The sequence below is a fragment of the Pseudopodoces humilis genome, chromosome 27 (assembly GCF_049639895.1).
Source record: "Pseudopodoces humilis isolate 2021_Gansu_Grassland_sample_001 chromosome 27, ASM4963989v1, whole genome shotgun sequence".
Taxonomy (NCBI): Eukaryota; Metazoa; Chordata; class Aves; order Passeriformes; family Paridae; genus Pseudopodoces; species Pseudopodoces humilis.
In genome coordinates, this window is record NC_142226.1 from 5,691,671 (window position 1) to 5,709,364 (window position 17,694).

A 17,694-nucleotide genomic window follows, 5' to 3' on the forward strand; every position below is an offset into this window, starting at 1 on the left:
GGGCTGTGACAGGAGCCCAGCTCCTGGGCATGGGGACACTTCCAGCCCCCCAGCCTGCACGGGAAAGGGGACCATGGCACAGAATAGGGAACAGAGAGGGGCGACAGCTCTTGTATCACTGTCGTACACAGCCAGAGCACAACCGAGGGCCACAGGGGCCGTACTGATTTTTTCTGGAAGCCAAGCAATAACTCACAGAGTCCCAGAATTGTTTTGGAAGGACATTAAATCCCCTCCAGTGCCACCCCTGCCATGGCAGGGACACATTCCACTGTCCCAGGCTGCTCCCAGCCCTGTCCAGCCACTGCCAGGGATCCAGGGGCAGCCACAGCTTCTTGGGCACCCTGTACCAGGGCCTCCCCACCCCCACAGGCAACAATTCCTTCCTAATTAATAAACAGAAATTTCGGCGATTAATTGATTAATTATTGTCATTAAACGCCCACCGCGCTGGCCCCGCCCCTCCGCCTCATCTGACCAATCACAGCCCGCCGTGCCCGGAGTGGGCGTGGCCGCGGCTGAGGGAGGCGGGCGGGCGGAGCGCAGCCCTAAGATGGCGGCCGGGCGGCGGCGGCGGCGGCGCTGAGGTAACGCGGCTTCTCCCGGCCCGGCTCGGCCCGGGGGCGGCTCCCCATCCTCCCCGGCCCCCGGGGGGGTTGTAGCGGGGCGGGATCCGCGCTGCAGCTCTGAGTGGGGGGGCTCAATACCCGCTGTGGCGGGCAGGGCCCAGCGGGCCAGCATCGTCCCCTGTGAGGCGAGCGGTGCGCCGGTGCTTCCCTTCACAACCGCAGGTGGGGGCCTGCTGCGGCTGCCCCGAGCAGGAGGGGTGCATTTATATTATCCATATGATTTCTATATTTTTATTACTCCATAATTGCCGCCGTTAACGCGGCGGGCGGCGCTGCCCGGGCCCGTAGGAGCGAGCGGCGGCCCCGGGCCGGTGTCCGCCCGGCCGGGCCCCGCGGCCCTCGGGCAGCCCCCGGCGCTCGGCGCGGTGGCAGCTCCCGGCACGGGAACACCTTTTGTGCCCGCTTGGAACCCGCTGTGCCCGTGTTTGAGGAACGCAGCGCAGCGTTTGCCCCCGGAGTTGTTTGGCCGCTGGGGAAATTGCAGCTCCTGCCCTTGTTGGCCCATGGGATCTGTGTTGAGGCTCTGAGCCGGAGCTGCAGCCCTGCCACAGGTGCAGCCTCGGCCCAGCCCGGGAGGGATTCTCCTGCTAATGCGTTTATCACACACCTCACATCTGGGTTCAAAACCTTACTGCAAGTGCCCATCACACAGCTTTGCTGAAAGGTTAAAATATCTCTGTAGCATTGCCTGAGACTGATGATACCTTTTTTCTCTCTCTTTTTCTTTTTTTTTTCCTTTTTTTTCCTTAAAAAAAAAAATTGCCTAAAGTAGTGGAAATACTTGAAATCTTCCTACTAATAACAGGCTGTTTCAATGTGGTCCTTATTGCCTGACATAAAGAGAATTTCCTTTATCACTGGCTGGCTTAAAGCTATTGTAGTTCTCATCTATCAGTGTGATTTTATTTATTTATTTACTTTTGGTTTTGCGTTTCGTTCTGTTTGACCAGTGATCCTTGGCTAGTCAAGCTTTTAATTTTTTATTTTAATTTATTGCTGTCTCTAGTCAGTGTCCCGTTTTGGTTTGGTTGTGTGAAGGTGGTGCTGGTGTTTGGTTCGTAATCTCGTAGGGCAGCGTGCAGGGAGGGTCATAAATCTGCAGCAGGGTTTGGTGGCTTTTTTTTTTTTCCTTCTTTTTTTTTTTTTTTTTGTGTGTGTCTGTGTGTCTCTCTTGTTTTACTTTCAGAGCAATAACTTAACTTTTGTCCTTGCTCTGTTGAGCAAAAGTGAAAGTTAGATGCTGGGTGCAAACTTCTGCAATCAGTTATCCTTTTTAACCTTTCATAGCTGTAGATTCCTCATGCGGAGGAGGCTTGGTGAAAAATCAGTCACCTCAAAAAATAAACCCAGAGCGATTGAAGCTTTCTCTTCTCCAAGTAAAACAACGTAATTATAACAGAAACATTTGCTCCTGCAGTCACCTCCACAAAAAGGCAGTTAATTAAAACCTGTTACTGCCCAACCAGGGGCTTCAGCTGGGACCTCCCGTGCTCTCCAGGCTGGATGGGGAGCATGACACCCTCCTGTTATTCCTGCAGATGCTCACGGAAGACACTGAGGGAGAGGAGCAGGAGCGTTCTCGATAGTCCTGTCTCGGCACCATACCAGTCTAGGTCTGAATTGTTGCCACCTTGAACACGCCGGGCTGTGTTGGAAATCTTAACGAAAAGATGTAATTTCACTTTCACCTGGTCTGTGGCAACAGGTGCAGGTTTATGGAGGCGCTTCTGGAATGTTCTAGCACTGAACCCCCGTTAACGGCGGGGTCTGGGCAGGCCCAGCGCCGCCACGCCAGCCCCTAGGGGGTAAAATACAGCCCGGTTCCTGTGCCTAAGTTTTAGTTCTGTGGGTTTTTCCCCCTTCCCCAGAACCTTTGCTCTTGAAGATGGTGAGTAGCCAGCCTAAGTACGATCTAATTCGGGAGGTTGGTCGTGGCAGTTATGGTGTGGTGTACGAAGCGGTCGTCAGGAGGACCTGTGCCCGCGTGGCCGTGAAAAAGATCCGGTGCCACGCTCCCGAGAACGTGGAACTGGCTCTGCGCGAGTTCTGGGCCCTTAGCAGTATCAAGAGCCAGCACCCCAACGTCATTCACCTGGAGGAGTGCATCTTGCAGAAAGATGGCATGGTGCAGAAGATGTCCCATGGCTCCAGTTCCTCCCTGTATTTACAGGTACACGAGGCCGAGGGAACGGGGTGGAAGGAATCGGTGACGATGTGGAGCTGGGGGGAAGGAGGTGGGGCAGGGTTTGAGCTGTGCTCAGTTAGGCCAGGGGATTGTTTGCTTTGCTGACAGCCAGAATTTAACAGAGATCTTTATTAAAAAAAAAAAAAAAGGAACAATCACCTGGATCTTGGGTTTGAAGCTGTGCTGCTCTAAAAGACTCCAGAATTTGTATTTAATGCAAATCTGCTTTGATAATTTGAGGAAGCCCTGCAGGTGAAGCCCAGGGGAGGTGCAGGCTGTGGAGTTCTTGGCAGCTGCAGATTAAAGAGCGCTCCTGTCCTGGGACAGAGCTTGGAGGAATTCCATCCTGGGTGTCCTTGGAAGAGGAAATCAGTGTCTTGGAAGCCAACACTTAAAATTCTTTCAGAAACAAGAATCAATTGGTAGCACATCATGAGCTGGTTTTATGTTTTAATAAATAACCATTAATCTCTTCAAAGAGTGGTAAAGGTATAATTAAGGGAATACATACCGCTCTGAAAGTGTCCTTTAAGTTTGAAGATGTGTGTGTTTGAAGAATAAGTAGCTCTGGAAAGACATTGAAAGGCAATCTAATTAATTCCCTTGTCAAGAAGCAGCCCCAAGTATAAATCACCCCTGGGCAGAAATTTGTGTTTCTGGTTTAAAAAGCCAGCAGCCTGCTCAGTGTTTGCTGTGCTATCCCTAGTCAGCTCTCATTATTTCAGTTTTCATTGTCATTCCTGCTGTCTGCTTGGACCCTTTGTTGGTGAACAGCCCTGTCTGAGCCTGAGAACCAGGATTCTCAGCTTTGCCAACTCCCTCTGGCTTGGGAGCTGTTCCTGACGTGTTTTCATGGAAGGATTAGGCTAAAATAATACCGGCCAGCTCATGGGGGAGAAGTCAGAGCTTACCTTCCTGGTTTCAGTGGAGCTGCCACTCTGCTGGAGGGCAGATGTGCAGGGAGGAGCTTCAGAGGCCCCGGGGTGGAGCTGCAAGGTGGGGAAGAGCTTCCAGCTCTGGCTGGGATGGTGGTGCTGGGGATCAGCTGGCACAGGGATCTGGCCCCTGCCAGGGGCAAACAGCACGGATTGTTTGGCTGCTCCAGGGAGAAGAGCAAAGGGCAGAGCTGAGCTGACTGAGGGGTCACTTTGTAGCACTTTATCACTTTGAGGACAGTCAGACCTCGCTTGGCTCGGCCTCTCCCAGGTGAATTTACAGAGCTGAGCTGCTGCTGTGTGTGAGGAGGCTGAGGAGGGGCTGTCACCCACCTCTGAAGGGCTCTGGGGCAGATTCTCAGTGCCAGCTGAAGCAAATCTGTAGAGTTTGAGTCCTGAGTCAGCCTTGTGTGCTGGTGCTTTGCCACTGTCACACATGTGAGGGGGTGGATTGTGTTGTACTCTCACAACATCTGCAAGTGCAGCTCCCGTGACTCCTGTTGGTGCCCTCTTGGCAGAGGAGGCTCCCTGCTCTCCTGAGATACCTTAATCTCACCCTTCAAACCCTAAATAAGGCATTTTTTAGCTCTAAAATAGATTTACTGTTTAAATTGGTCTGGGAAGATAGCTGTAAATTACTGGGGTTTTTTTCTTGAAAAGGTCACTTTATGAAAGCATTTCAGAATGCCTCTCTAGGTATTAACACACCCCTTAATTTTTGAAAGCCAGTTTGATTTAGCATCCATTGGTTAAATAATTGCAGGACTTTCCTTCCAGAGCCACCTCAGAGGAGCTGAAGAGGCAAATGTTGTAATGACACAACTCGTCAACAGGATTAGTAAAAGTGATTGCAGGTTTTACTTTGCTTTCTGTGTGAAGCAGCTGTAAGAACTGGCTGTTCAACTTGTGTTCCTGAAAATACCATGTGGATAATGACGGTGGGAAGGGTGTTCTGTGCTCAGCTGTGCCTGCAGATCAGTGTTCTCCTGAGTTCAGGGATCCTGTGTTAACTTGCTGGTATTAATTAATGTGTCAGGAATGGAGACCAGGCTTTAAAAATCTCTCATGGATAAGCTCAGCTGCGTGGAGTTACTTGTGAGACTTTGTTTATCCCAAAAAGCTGTTGGCAAAGTGGGTGGGACAGGCTTTGTCGGGGTGGGACACTGTCCAGCTGGGACAGATGGCAGGGCAATGGCCACTGGGTATCTTTAAAAATTCTGTTATCAGAGTTGAGCTCTGCTTCTGGGCAGGAGCCTGAGCTTGATATGCTCCACACGAGTGAAGATAAGCAAATATATTGTGATTTTTTTTTATTTTTTTTTCTCTTAAAAACATTTGCATAATGTTTTCTTTCCCCCGTTGCAGTGTCTTGCTCTCTGGATTGTTGAGAGGAGGGTCAAACACTCCTAGAATGGTCTGGGTTGGGAGGGACCTTAAACCCCATCTCATTCTCATGGGCAGGGACACCTTCCTCTATCCCAGGCTGCTCCAGCCTGGCCTTGGACACTTGCAGGGATCCAGGGACAGCCTGTGCTGGGGCCTCACCAGCCCCACAGGGAAGAATTCCTTCTGTGTAACTAACCCACATTTCCCCTCTCCATGGAGATCCTGATTCCATGCATTATTCCATCGTATCCTTTCCTTCTCATGCCCACCAGGTAGTTACGACATTCCTTTTCCTCGTTGCAGCTTGTAGAAACCTCATTAAAAGGAGAAATAGCCTTTGACCCCAAAAGTGCTTATTACCTGTGGTTTGTGATGGATTTCTGTGACGGAGGAGACATGAACGAGTACCTGCTGTCCCGCAAGCCCAACCGCAGGACCAACACCAGCTTCATGCTGCAGCTCAGCAGCGCCCTGGCCTTCCTGCACAAAAACCAGATCATCCATCGGGACCTCAAACCCGACAACATCCTCATCTCCCAGGGCAGGGCGGACGCCAGCGACCCCGAGCCCACCCTCAAAGTGGCGGATTTTGGGCTCAGCAAGGTGTGCTCGGCCTCGGGGCAGAACCCCGAGGAGCCGGTCAACGTCAACAAGTGTTTCCTGTCCACCGCCTGCGGCACCGACTTCTACATGGCCCCCGAGGTGTGGGAGGGCCACTACACGGCCAAGGCTGACATCTTCGCCCTGGGCATCATCATCTGGGCCATGCTGGAGAGGATCACCTTCATCGACACCGAGACCAAGAAGGAGCTGCTGGGCAGTTACGTGAAGCAGGGCACGGCCATCGTGCCCGTGGGCGAGGCGCTGCTGGAGAACCCCAAGATGGAGCTGCTCATCCCCGTGAAGAAGAAGTCCATGAACGCTCGCATGAAGCAGCTGATCAAGGAGATGCTGGCGGCCAACCCGCAGGACCGGCCGGACGCCTTCGAGCTGGAGCTCAGACTGGTCAACATCGCCTTCAAGGACAGCAGCTGGGACACGTGAGGGGCTCGGTGACAGCTGCAGGCAGAGCCCGAGCTCACCTGCAGGGGGAACTTTTCACCCAACTGGAGATTCCCCACGGGAATGCTGAGCTGGCCACCGTGTGAAATCCCAGAGTGAGACCTGAGGCTGTTCCTTGGTGTGCGCTGGCAGGGGGATGTTGAGAGAGCCAACACTACTTGATTTCCAGCACTCTGTCACGGAGTGCCTCACACATTCCAGTTTCCTATGTCAGTATTAGGAACTCTCATGGAAAAAAAAAAAAAAAAAAAAAGATTTGCATGCTGGCAGTGCAAATCTTGAGGCTTTGTAATGTAATCTGTGTATATATTTATGTATATGAGTGACTGGGAGTGTGTGGCACTTAAATTATTTGCTGTGGGTCTGGATGATTGGGGTCTGCTAGAAATCTGGGTGAAGAAGGTGAGTGAGAAAAGCTCCTTCTTCCCCAGGCCTGAATGACTTTATTATTTATTTTTGTTATCTAATTTCAAAGACTTGACTTTGTAAACAGAACAAAACAAAAAAAGCAATGCAAGGGGATCAGCTGCTTTCAAAGTGCTAATGTGGCTGATCTTAGCACTTAGAGCTTAATGAGCTCATCACTGAGGGAGTCAAATTAAAAATGTACAGTCAGGTGCTGGCAGAGGGCCTGGATCATTGATCATTTGATTTTGCTTTTTTTTTTAATCAATTAATCTGCCTTTTCTCAACATGCTCTCTGCCCTGGTGTCCATAATCCCATAGCACCTTGAGGAGTTATCCCAGCAGAATTCCTTGCCCTCACTTTATGGAAACACAGATGAGGGAATCCAGCAGCATATTCTTGAAATCCTTCAAAATGTGGTGGCAGCACAGTTTTCCCACTGAGTGGATCCAGCTAATAATCCCAATAGTCACTGGGCCTTTCCTCCCTGGCACTGCCCCAAATGCAGTGGGGACGAGGGGACAGAGGTGGCCCTGTCACACCTGGTGTCAGAGCTGGGAGAAAGCTCAGTGACAGCTCTGTCAAAGGTGGCAGCCTGGCTTGATTTTCTTTAATTTCTCCTCCTTTTAAAGAAGTGATGCTTATTCAAAAGCACAGATGGGAGGAAGGGGGGGTTTGGAGCAGCTGGAAGCTGCTTATCCCCAGCTCTGGCTGCAGATTGAGGTTGGGAGAGGTTTCACTGAGGCCACCTGAACACTGCAGGGCTGACAGCAGCTCTTTGGAGCAGCACAACATTTTGTTCTGGGTGCAGGACCGACCTTTTCCATTCAGTTTGACCTTTTGGGAAAAAAGCAGAGTCTTGAAATTGCCTTTAAAGCTACAGAAAAGGCCAGTTTTCTTTAAAAAAAAATCAATTTAATTATTTCCCCCACCCAAATCTTGCCTGAGAATGGCTTTAAGTATTTCCTTGTATAATTTGCTTTGTGAATACTGTTCCCTCTTAGTGCTGGGACAGCAGTTCTGGGCACTCAGTGTTTAATTCTTTGAGTGCAAATAAACAAAACACGATTTTTGTTTTTCCAAAAGCAAAGGATTCTGATTCCACTCAACTTCTGAGGCTTTACAGGTGGTTCTTACCTGGTGCTGTGTGAGCTGGTGGCTGTCTCTTTTAATTCTTGTTACTTTTCTTTAACTTCATTGTTTTAGGGAGTGATCCTCAGACAAACACACTTCGCTGGTGCCAACTCTGCCTCCCAGTTCTCCCATCTCAGCAGGGTGAGAAAAACTTGAAAAAAAGGGGTTTACAATTCACATTAAACTCGGGAGCTTTTTAAAAATGAGGGGGGTGAGCGTTCCCCTCTCTCACCCACCCCAAAATCACAAGCAGAGCAGCGCTGCTCCCCTCCGAGGTGCTCTGGGAACCCCCCGAGTCCCTCTGCAGGGTTCCACTGAGGGACTGGCACAGGGAAGTTTTGGGGTTTTTTTTTGACTCCCAAAGTGTTTCTTTGCACTGATTGCCACTTTATAGGTTGGGGGTACCTGAAATCCCTCTCATGGTGCTTATCCTCGCTGTTGGGTGACACTGCTAGTCCTCGAGCTCTGTGTTCTCTTTGATTTTTTGTTGTTGTTGTTGTTGTCTGAGGTCTTTGTTTTGAGAAAACAAATCAAGTTGTTGTAGCAGCTGCGGGGTCGTTCACCAGCGTGACACGAAGTCAAGACACTTCTCAGCACTTGGGAAAGATTTTTTTTTTTTTCCTTTTTTCCATGTTTTTCTTTAAAAACTGTAAAATATATTTTATGGAGAATTTATAATGAGGAAAATTATTGTGTAATTTATTAAGTTCATGACTGTTTTTGAAATAAAATCTTGAATTTCCATGAAGTTTTGGGACTTTTTATGGGGAAGTGCTTTCAGTCAGTGCCGTGTCAGTGCTGCCCTCCAGGGACAGCGTCCTGCTGCAGAGGTGAGGCAACATCATTATTAATCCATGACAGGAAAGTGTAGCCCTCATTTGCATGTTTTAATTAGCACTGCTCTGGACACGGGGAGCTGGGAATGCTGCAAATGAGTTTCTCTTGGAATTTCTTGCACCCACAAGAAACCTGAGCCCAGCCCTGTGGATTCCTGGTGCCAGGGAGGGGCAGATTCCCACCTGGAGTGGGCACATTCCCACCTGGAGTGGGCACATTCCCACCTGGAACGGGCACATTCCCACCTGGAGTGGGCACATTCCCACCTGGAGTGGGCACATTCCCACCTGGAGTGGGCACATTCCCACCTGGAGTGGGCACATTCCCACCTGGAGTGGGCACATTCCCACCTGGAGTGGGCACATTCCCACCTGGAGCGGGCACATTCCCACCTGGAGTGGGCACATTCCCACCTGGAGCGGGCACATTCCCACCTGGAGCGGGCACATTCCCACCTGGAGTGGGCACATTCCCACCTGGCAGGGACCTTGTGCTTAAGTCAGTTCAGTTTGGATTTAGATTCATTTTTTTAGGGAGTAAAGGAGTAAGTCCCACTTCTGGATTAGTTCTAAGTGTGGTGATTTTAAATACAGACACAAGTTGAATTCCTTCCCCACAAAATGACGAAAAATAAACCTATATATACACATACATATATATTTATAATATATATATATACTGTACTTCAAATATATTTAGCCCAGAGGGAGGGTGGGGAATTCTGCAGCCCTGGTGCAGAAATTGGATATAATTATATTATATTGGATATAATTAAGCCCATCTGGGCTGGGAGAGCCCAACCTCGGCTGTGTTCTCGTTCTGAAGCAGGATAGTGGGAATACCAGCCTGAGCTGCTGCAGGTGCTGCTCAGGAGCTCTGGAAGGGTTTTGGGGGAATCTGAAACCCCATTTTTAGGAGCAGGGAGGTGTCAAGTGCCCCAAGGATGGGCTGGGCACCACGGCTGGAAGAGGAGCCCCAGCCTGGGCTGTTCTTGTCCGTGTCAGAGGCTCCTTTGCTCTCAGGGTTGGGATGGAACCAGATGCAACCTAAAATCCTTTACAGCAGCAGCGGGTTCAGGTCATCCTGACCCTGGTTATGCTTCCCTCAAGCCCAGCAGCTCCTTCTGTCCCCGTCTGTCCCTGTGGTCCCAGCACTGCCGTGAGCTTGGAGCCCTTTTTGGGGCTTGGAACATCCACGGGAGCCTCTCCCGGGCCCGGCTGCTCCAGCTGGGACTTGCAGCAGCACACGGGTGCCTGCCTGGGGTTAGGTGCTGCTTTCACATTTATTCGTGCCCGTTTGAACCCTTGGTATTTTTAAACCTGTCTAACAAGCCTTCCAGCCCTGCCCTCTCCCGAAGGAAAGCGCTGCCCTGGCTCCTCCCCAGCTCCCCTGGGCAGCGCTCCAGCGCTTCATGGAGCTCAGGTCAGAGGAGCTGCTGTGGGGTGGGGATTAAAGCAGCCACTGGGGCAGCAGGTGCTGCACTCCCGGCTGCACCTGAGTGATTTTTGAAATGATTTTTCCAAAGGAGAAACGCATCTGGAGAGAACTCAGCGGGACACGGTGGCTTCTGGTCACCTGGAGCTGTAGGAGCAGCGTCATCAGGAGAGGAAAATGCTGTGGGAGGAGGATCTGGGACTCGTGGCTTTGGGGACCTTCTCTGCCTTTTCTCACTCTGGAAGTTTCTATGCCTGCCCCAGCTGTGGCTCGGTTTCACCCAGGGTTGTTTTGTTTGTCCAGCTCTGTGCTCCCTTCCAGCCCCACAGAAGAGCACTGAGAGCTCTGAGTAACCTTAAATAAAACCAAGGCACTCTGAGCACCCACATGACTCCAAAAACCCCCCTGGTGCATCCACAGGAGGCTGAAAATGGGATCAATCCCTTCCTAGAAATCACAGGGACAAAACCCCCACCACCAGGAAAAGCAGGAGCTGCCTGGGAATTTGATACCAGGAGGGGCCCCTCAAATCATCCTTCTTATATCCCAACAGGAATCTGCCTTGTCCAAATATTCCAGTTCAACAGCAAGTGCCTGGCAGGTGCCCCAAGGAGGGCAACCACTGGGCCAGGCTTTTGGGAAGAGCATCCCATAGGAACCAGGAAAAGGTGATTTCTCTTACTCATGGCTTTACCAGAACAGCCTGGAAAATAAAACACTTCCTAATGAGCAGTGATTCATGTTGCCTGTTAAAATGGTGTTAAAATTAAGGTCCATGAGGGAATCCAGAGGCAGATCCCGGAGCTGCCAAGGGTTTCTCCATCACTTGGCCCGATCCTATTCCCTGTCTTCCACCAGATTTGTTCCAGTGCAGCCACATCCTGCACACAAAGCCCAAGTGTTGTCTGCTCTGCTCCTCTCCAGGTTCATTAGAGAGCTGGTCTGTCCCTCCCTTGCTGTCACTGGGATTTTTTTTCCAGTCTGGCCCCTCTCATCCTGCCCAGCTTCCATTTTAGCCCCCATTTTCGTCAGCACATTTTCATCCTGGCCCCGAGCCCTTCCTGCCCCGCTGCCATCGGCCGGGAAGGTGCTGGAAACAGCCCCGGGCCCCATTCCCGGCACCGGCTCTGGAGCAGCAGCTCCTCAGGAAGGAACTGGGGTGGGGACACAAGTGCTCAGGGACAGGTCCCCTCTCAGCCCGGGATCTGGGGCCGAATGCCGTGGCTTTGTCCCTTCTGGAGCCTCCTCAGTCCCTTCGGTCAGCCCGGGCAGGGCTGTGCCCCAGCTCTCCATCCAGAGGGGTGCAGGGGCTGGTGGCTCCCTGGGCAGCACCGGGGGCTTCCTCTGCCCCTCTCCGGGGCTCCGGGAGCTCGGGGTGCAGCCGGTCCTTCCCCCTCGGCTCCGGTGCCACGTTCGCGGCCCCCCGGGATGGAGCTGGGGATGGAGGGGACCGGGATTGTCCCTGAGGGAGCGCTCGGTCCTCGGGAAGGGAAGAGGGCAGTGATAAAAATAACCCTTGGGCAAGCTCCAGCTCATTGTGGCTTCCTGCGATTTACAGCCTTTCCCGGGGGGAAGAGGCAGGAACCGGCCGGCTCGGGGCTGGCTTTGACCCTTTCACCGCCACCGGGGAAGGTGCCAGAAGAACCTTCCCTCCTTTCCTGCCTGGCCAGGATCCTGGGGAGGGGGATTGTGGAGGGCTCCTGCTCCGGAGCTGCCCCCAGCACCCTGCGGTGGGTGTAGAAGGAGAAGCTGCTGCTGTGGACGCGGTTTCCCTGCCCCGTTCCTCACCCGCCCTGTGCCGGGGACAGAGAGACTCGGAGGAGAAATTCTCTGCTGCAGATCCCGAAATCCCGGCCGGGCTCCCGTGGGAAGGGGAGCTGGCAGAGGTGAGCTAGAGCTGCAGGATGAGGGGTTAATGCTGTGCAGGGGGGTCACGCTGGCAGGGCCGGCACGGGGTGGGCTCCTGCCGGCGGTGCTGGGCTGGCAGGGGTTAATGGGTGGCTCTTCCTCTTCCTCATCCTCTATATGAGGCTGCTCCTGGCTCTGGGCTCAGTTTGCCGCGGCAGCCGGAGGGGCAGGAGCTGCGTGGGACTGGAGTATCCCCGCATCCCATCCCCGCATCCCATCCCCGCATCCCATCCCCGCATCCCATCCCCGCATCCCACCCCTGCGTGGGCTCAGGTGAGTGAGAGCATCCCCCAGCTGCCTGGCACAGGTCCTAGCACAGGTCCTGGCGCGGGGCTGGGCTGGGGAGGGTGAGGGCCCCGCGGCACGGGCAGTCCCAGCCTGGGCAACTCGTGCTCATCCCTCGGGAGCACAGGGAGAGACACACCGCGTGCCTCAGTTTTCCCGGACGCACTCCGGGGCGGGTGCGGTGTGGAGCCCGTGGGCGGCGTCTGGAGCACCGTGGCAGAGATTTCCCGGGATGTTTCCTCCCGTTATCTCTGCTCTGCCCAGCCCCGTGTCCCTGCTGTCACCCAGGGCTGGTTCCCTGCCCTCCGCACACGGAGAAAGGGAGAATCTTCCAGCCCAGCCCGGCTGTGTGGGGCACGGCTCGGGGACCCCACATCCGTGGGGCAGCTCGCCAGCTCTCCTGAGCACTGTTCTGCCGCTCGGGAAGACAAGGCGGCGGCTCCGGTATTTTTTCCTGTTGGAAGCCGCTCCTGGGATGCGAGTGAAGCCGGCGGATGCTCGGCGCTTCTCCCTTCCTGCCCGGGGCCTGTTCCTGCCTGGGCTGGCAGGACTCGCTGCCCGTGTGGGGACCCTCAGCTCTGCTCCAGCTCCATCCTCCTCCTCCTCCTCCTCACTGCCGCACCCTCGGGGCTGACCCTGCCTCTCCTCTCTCCTCCCAGGGCTGAATCCGGGAGCCGAGCGAAGCTTCAGGAACCTCCCCAGCGGCCGCAGCAGAGCTGCCCGGCCACTCCGAAGGGCACAGAGAGATCAGCAGCGCCGTTCCGGGGCGATGGTGCCCTTGGGCAGCCCCACTCTCGCCGTCTGCGCCTCCAGCAACCTGCGCCTCGTGGCCCCCGGCCGCGGCTCCCCCCTGGCCTGGCTGAGTCGGGGCCCCGAGTGCCCGCAGGGGTCGGGGGGCAGCGGGGGCCGGAGACCCAGCGCCGTGGAGCGGCTGGAGGCCGACAAGGCCAAGTACGTCAAGTCCCAGCAGGTGATCAACAGGAGGCAGGAGCCGGCGCTGCGGGGCTCGCCCCGGCTGTCCCCCCACGGGCGGCGCCGGCTGGGCCGGCAGCAGTGCAGCGAGCTGTGCCCGGGCTCGGAGCTGAGCCGGGACGGGTCCCGCAAGCTGCCGTGCCCGCAGTCCCCCGTGTCGCGCCGCAGCGGCAGCCGGCGCCTGCTGAGACCCGACTCGCTCGTCATCTACCGGCAGAAACGGGACTGCCTGGCCGGGGACAAGGAGAACACCAAGGGCTCCGGGCTGGTGCGGCGCCTCTTCCAGGGACCCCTCAGAGACAGGCCCCCCAGCTCGCCCCCCGCCAGGGCGCTGGGCGAGGGACCCAGAGCCCCCCAGAGCCCCGAGACCCCGATGCTGTGGGCGCCGGCGGAAAAGGACGAGGCGCGGACACCGGGAGGCGGCAGCGGCGGTGACAACGGTGACATCTTCCCCGTCTCCTGCCATCCCCCATCTCCCGCCGCCGAGCAGCCCCCCGGCGCCCCCGGGAAGGAGCCGCTGGCTCTGCGCGTGTCGCTGCCGCTGTCGGAGCAGGAGCGCATCTTCAACTACTGCGGGCTGGACCGGGCGCTGGTGGAGCTGCTGGGCCGGGAGCGCTTCGGGCCGGCGGGCTGGGACAGCGCCTCGGCCCGGCCCCCCGGCTCCTGCGAGTCCGGGCCCGGCCGGGCCTCGGGGGGCAGCGAGGGGGACGCGGGGCCGGGCGAGGAGGAGCCGGACGCCCGGCTGGGCTCCGCCGTCTCCGTGGTGGAGCGCAACGCCCGAGTCATCAAGTGGCTCTACGGCTGCCAGAGAGCCTGGGCGGCTGCCAAGGAGTCCACGGTGTGAGCGGGGACAGCCTGGCCGGGACGAGGACACCCGCGTGGCTCCCGCTGGATGGTCGTGGCCCCCCGCCCTCGCTGGATGTGGCCGATGGGCTGGTGGCACCCGTGGCCCTGATGCCGCGGGGATGCTGCAGGCTGGGAGAACCACCAGGTCCCCAGGCTGAGTGTGGTGGGGGCACCCGAGGGGCAGATGAGGAAGGGGCACCCCCGGGTGAGTCTCTCCATGGTCTCGGGGCAGGCAGGCTGCTGTCCCCCTGCTGTCCCCCATCTTCTCCATTCTCCCTGTCCCCAGCCCAGGAGGGTGGGATGAGCCTGCAGCCCCCGCCCATCGCCCATGTCCTGCTCCAGCTGCAGGCTGGGGAGTGGGCAGAGCCCGAGCCCCCTGCCGTGGGCAGTGCCCACCCCACGGCCCCCTCCTCCCCAGAACAGGGGCTGCTGCGGCCGGAGCTGCCCTCAATAAATCCATTTGGGTTTTTTTTCTAGCCTGGCAGTGCGTGTGGTTGTGGGGGGATGCGCCGGGGCTGGGGGTGCAGCTCCACCTCCCCACCCTTGGGGGCCGTGGGGCTGTTGGGGGTGTGAGGGCAAGGAAAGCAGGCAGAGCCCAGGGGAAAGCGGCACCTTCGGGGTCTTGAGTGCAGATGCGACCCCCAAACCCACGGCAGAGCCCTCGGCCATGGGCGGGGCGCTGCAATGCGGGGCCGCAAATAACTTTTGGTGAGTCCGGCTGGTTCATCCTCCTCTAGTTGCCCTTGGGGGCGGTTTTATTCCGGATTTCGGCCAGTTTGCCAGCCAGGAAGCCCCAGTGGAAGGCCCCTTCCTCTGGCTCCCGCAGGTCGCTGCCGTCGTCACCCGGCGGCTCCCCAGGGCTCTCACCCGGCTCCGGGGGGGGCACCCCCTTGTCCGGCCCCGACGCCTGCTGCCACTTGGTGGCAAAGAGATCCCAAAATCCAGGCGCCTTCTCGGTGTGGGGCATCTCGGACGGCTCAGTGGCCAGAGGGCTGCGGAGAGAGCGGGGACGGAAATGTCGCTGCAGGGACCCTCTCCCCCAAGCCCACCGTGCCCCCCCTGCACGCCGGCTCGGCCCCCGGGTGCAGCCCGGGCAGGGGGATGCGGGTGATGCGCTGGGGGGGGGGGTCTGGGGGCTCGGCAGCTCCCAGGGGTTGGATCCGGGTTCTGGGGGTCCCCTCCCCAGCGAGCTGCAACTTACTGGTCTGGGCAGGGCTCCGGGCCGAGCAGCTGGTGCTCGTCCTCGCGGCTGAAGAAGGATGAAAGCGTCCGCCAGCCCCGGGCACCCACCCCCTGCACCTGCGGGGAGGCAGCGCCGGGGTCACCGCGGAGCTCCGGCTCCCAGTGACCCCCGGCCCCGCTGCCCCAGCCCCCTCCTCACCTTCCTGGCCAGCTGGGACACGGGGCTGGCTCCCTCCTCCATCAGCGCGGGGGGCTCGGCCGTCTCCATCAGCTCGGGGGGGTCTCCCTGCAACGAAGCCCCCGGTGAGGGCAGGGGTGCGGGCAGGGGGAGGGCAGGGAGGTCGGCCAGCCCATTTTGGGGATCCCCCACCCTACCTCGTCCTGCAGGGCCCCGTCCGGCCGCGGCCCCCCCAGGCTCTGCAGCACTTTGGCCTTGTAGAGCCGCCAGAAGCCCTGGGCCATGGCGAGGGGCTCAGCGGGGCCGGAGCCGCGGGCAGCGGGGCGGGCGGAACGGGCGAGCCGGCGATCCGGTGGCTTCATTAAAGTTTCAGCGGCCACTTGCACCGCACAAAAGGAATCTGAGTCCGGGCTGAGCCGGGGGCAGCGCGGGGGCGGCTCCTCTGGGCACCCCCAAAACCCATCCCGACCCCCCCGCCCCAGCCCCCCGGTGCCCCTCGCCCATTTGGGACCCCCAGGGCTGGGACACCCCCGCCACGGTGCAGAAGAGGCGCCGGAGCCCCGCGCTCCCCCCGCCGCGTGTCCCCATTTATAATTAATCACGGACGAAACACGATCAGCGGCGGGACGCGGCGCGCTGAGCCTGCCCGGCTCATGGCAGCGGTGACCGGGGCAGCACGGGGAGCGCGGGGACACGGGGGGAGCACGGCGGTAAGGCGGGGACGGTGGCACCGGGGGCGCGGGGGGCGCGGGGACCGCCCGGGGGCCCCCGCCGGGGGGGCGGGGCCTGTTTGGACATGGGCGTGGCTTAAGGGGTGGGCGTGGCTATGCGATTTGTGGGCATGGCGTGCTGTGATGTGGGCGTGGCTATGCGATTTGTGGGCGGGGCGTGTGGCGGTGTGGGCGTGGCCCCCGCAGCCCCCGCGCATGCGCAGTGCGGGCGCGGCGCGGCGTGCGGCCGCCATGTCGCCGCGGAACGGGCGCCGCACCGGAGCGCACCGGGCGCACTCGCTCGCCCGGCAGCTGAAGACGAAGCGGCGCCGGCGCGACCTGGACGAGATCCACGCGGACCTGAAGCCCGAGAACGCCGCGCGGCTGCTGCGGCAGGAGATCGACCCCGACCTGCCGGGCTGTGCCCAGTTCTACTGCCTGCACTGCGCGTGCGTGCGGCGGCGGGGGGGTCCCGGGGGTCCCGGGGGTCCCGGGGGAGGGCTCCAACCACGGGATGGCCTTGCCCTGGTCCCGGGGGTCCCTGGCCGCTGGGATGGGGTCGTTCGGATCCTGGGGAGCTCCTCTGGGAGAGGCGTGCTCAGGTCCTGGGGGTCCCTGTCCCCTGGGAGGGGCTGGCCCTGGTCCCGGGGTGGTCCCTGGCGAGGGGGCTCGGAGCTCTGTGGGAGTATCTTGTCCCTGAGCCTTGTGAGGAGCGTGTCCTGCTCTCGGGGTGACCGCAGGCCCGTGCAGGGTTGCCCTGGGACCCTCCCCAGCCCTCCTTCAGTCTCGGGGTCCCCCTGACCCCCGTCCTTTCCTACCCCAGGCGCTACTTTGTGGACCTGAACAGCATGAAGGAGCACTTCAGATCCAAGGTGCACAAGAAGAGGTGAGGGGGGGGGCAGCCCCCCAAATTTCCCAGGGTGAGGGGGCTGGCAGGGGCAGTTCTGGGCCAGTCCTGCTCAGAGGAGCAGGTGGAAGCTTCATCCCCTCTGCGCCCCCCAGGCTGAAGCAGCTGCGCGAGGCTCCGTACACGCAGGAGGAGGCTGAACGTGCCGCCGGGATGGGCTCCTACATCCCCCCGAAGAAGGTGGAGGTGCAGACCCAGCCCCTCGAGGAGGTCACCGAGATGGAGGCATCCAGCTGAGGGCAGGGACAGGGGACTGAGAGCCCGAGTGGCTCTGTAAGGACGTCTTTGTGCTCAGCTTTGTGAGAAAAGTCCCAGCAGCGCCAGCCAAAACCACCCTGCTCCTCCCTGGCCAGGGCACTAATGAGGAGAAGGAGCCAGCAAGACCCTGGGTGCCCTCACCGAGTGTCCTTCCTCTCCACAAAGGGACAAGCTGCTTGTTCTCTGAGTGCTGCTGGGACTGCACACTTGTCTGTCTGCTTTTGGAGCAGTTTCTGCTCTGTCCTTGGGTCAGTGATGCACCCATTAAAATATGTAAAATAAAATATGTCAACTAACGGTGTGGCAGCATTGAATATGAGTGTGACAGTCCCCCCAAGGGGTGGGGGGACACATCAGCTCTTCCCCATTACCCAAAGGTCCGTGCTAGGAGCCTCATCCCAGAGCTCTCACCCGGCAGGGTGGTAAAATTCCCTCTGCTC

At 57.9% G+C, this 17,694-nt stretch overlaps 4 protein-coding genes across 9 annotated transcripts; 3 read left to right on the forward strand and 1 right to left on the reverse strand.

The window, feature by feature from the left end:
• Nucleotides 1-536: 536 nt before the first annotated feature.
• On the forward strand, nt 537-8,485 carry PDIK1L (PDLIM1 interacting kinase 1 like). Of its 5 annotated transcripts, none has more exons than XM_005529690.3 (3): nt 537-587; nt 2,498-2,799; nt 5,439-8,485. In XM_005529690.3, exons 2-3 carry the CDS (start codon nt 2,515-2,517, stop codon nt 6,177-6,179), a joined length of 1,026 nt encoding a protein of 341 aa, XP_005529747.1. In that variant the 5' UTR covers nt 537-587; nt 2,498-2,514; the 3' UTR covers nt 6,180-8,485. The 5 variants fall into 5 exon arrangements, with proteins under 5 accessions (XP_005529747.1, XP_087923471.1, XP_087923473.1 ...); XM_088067345.1 differs by having other exon boundaries at nt 538-587; nt 1,402-2,799; XM_088067347.1 differs by having other exon boundaries at nt 549-587; nt 2,168-2,799.
• Nucleotides 8,486-12,053: 3,568 nt separating this feature from the next.
• On the forward strand, nt 12,054-14,495 carry FAM110D (family with sequence similarity 110 member D). Of its 2 annotated transcripts, XM_088067350.1 has the most exons (3): nt 12,079-12,189; nt 12,861-13,171; nt 13,391-14,495. In XM_088067350.1, the coding sequence occupies exons 2-3, from the start codon at nt 12,971-12,973 to the stop codon at nt 14,015-14,017; spliced, it is 828 nt and encodes a 275-aa protein (XP_087923476.1). In that variant the 5' UTR covers nt 12,079-12,189; nt 12,861-12,970; the 3' UTR covers nt 14,018-14,495. The 2 variants fall into 2 exon arrangements, with proteins under 2 accessions (XP_087923477.1, XP_087923476.1); XM_088067351.1 differs by having other exon boundaries at nt 12,054-12,189; nt 12,861-14,495.
• Nucleotides 14,496-14,752: 257 nt separating this feature from the next.
• On the reverse strand, nt 14,753-15,663 carry C27H1orf232 (chromosome 27 C1orf232 homolog). Its single transcript, XM_088067352.1, has 4 exons — nt 15,577-15,663; nt 15,401-15,487; nt 15,221-15,318; nt 14,753-15,011 (listed from the first exon to the last, which is right to left on the reverse strand). The coding sequence occupies exons 1-4, from the start codon at nt 15,661-15,663 to the stop codon at nt 14,753-14,755; spliced, it is 531 nt and encodes a 176-aa protein (XP_087923478.1).
• A 657-nt stretch (nt 15,664-16,320) lies between these two features.
• On the forward strand, nt 16,321-17,550 carry ZNF593 (zinc finger protein 593). Its single transcript, XM_005529689.3, has 3 exons — nt 16,321-16,538; nt 16,913-16,975; nt 17,092-17,550. The coding sequence occupies exons 1-3, from the start codon at nt 16,342-16,344 to the stop codon at nt 17,231-17,233; spliced, it is 402 nt and encodes a 133-aa protein (XP_005529746.1). The 5' UTR covers nt 16,321-16,341; the 3' UTR covers nt 17,234-17,550.
• Nucleotides 17,551-17,694: the final 144 nt, after the last annotated feature.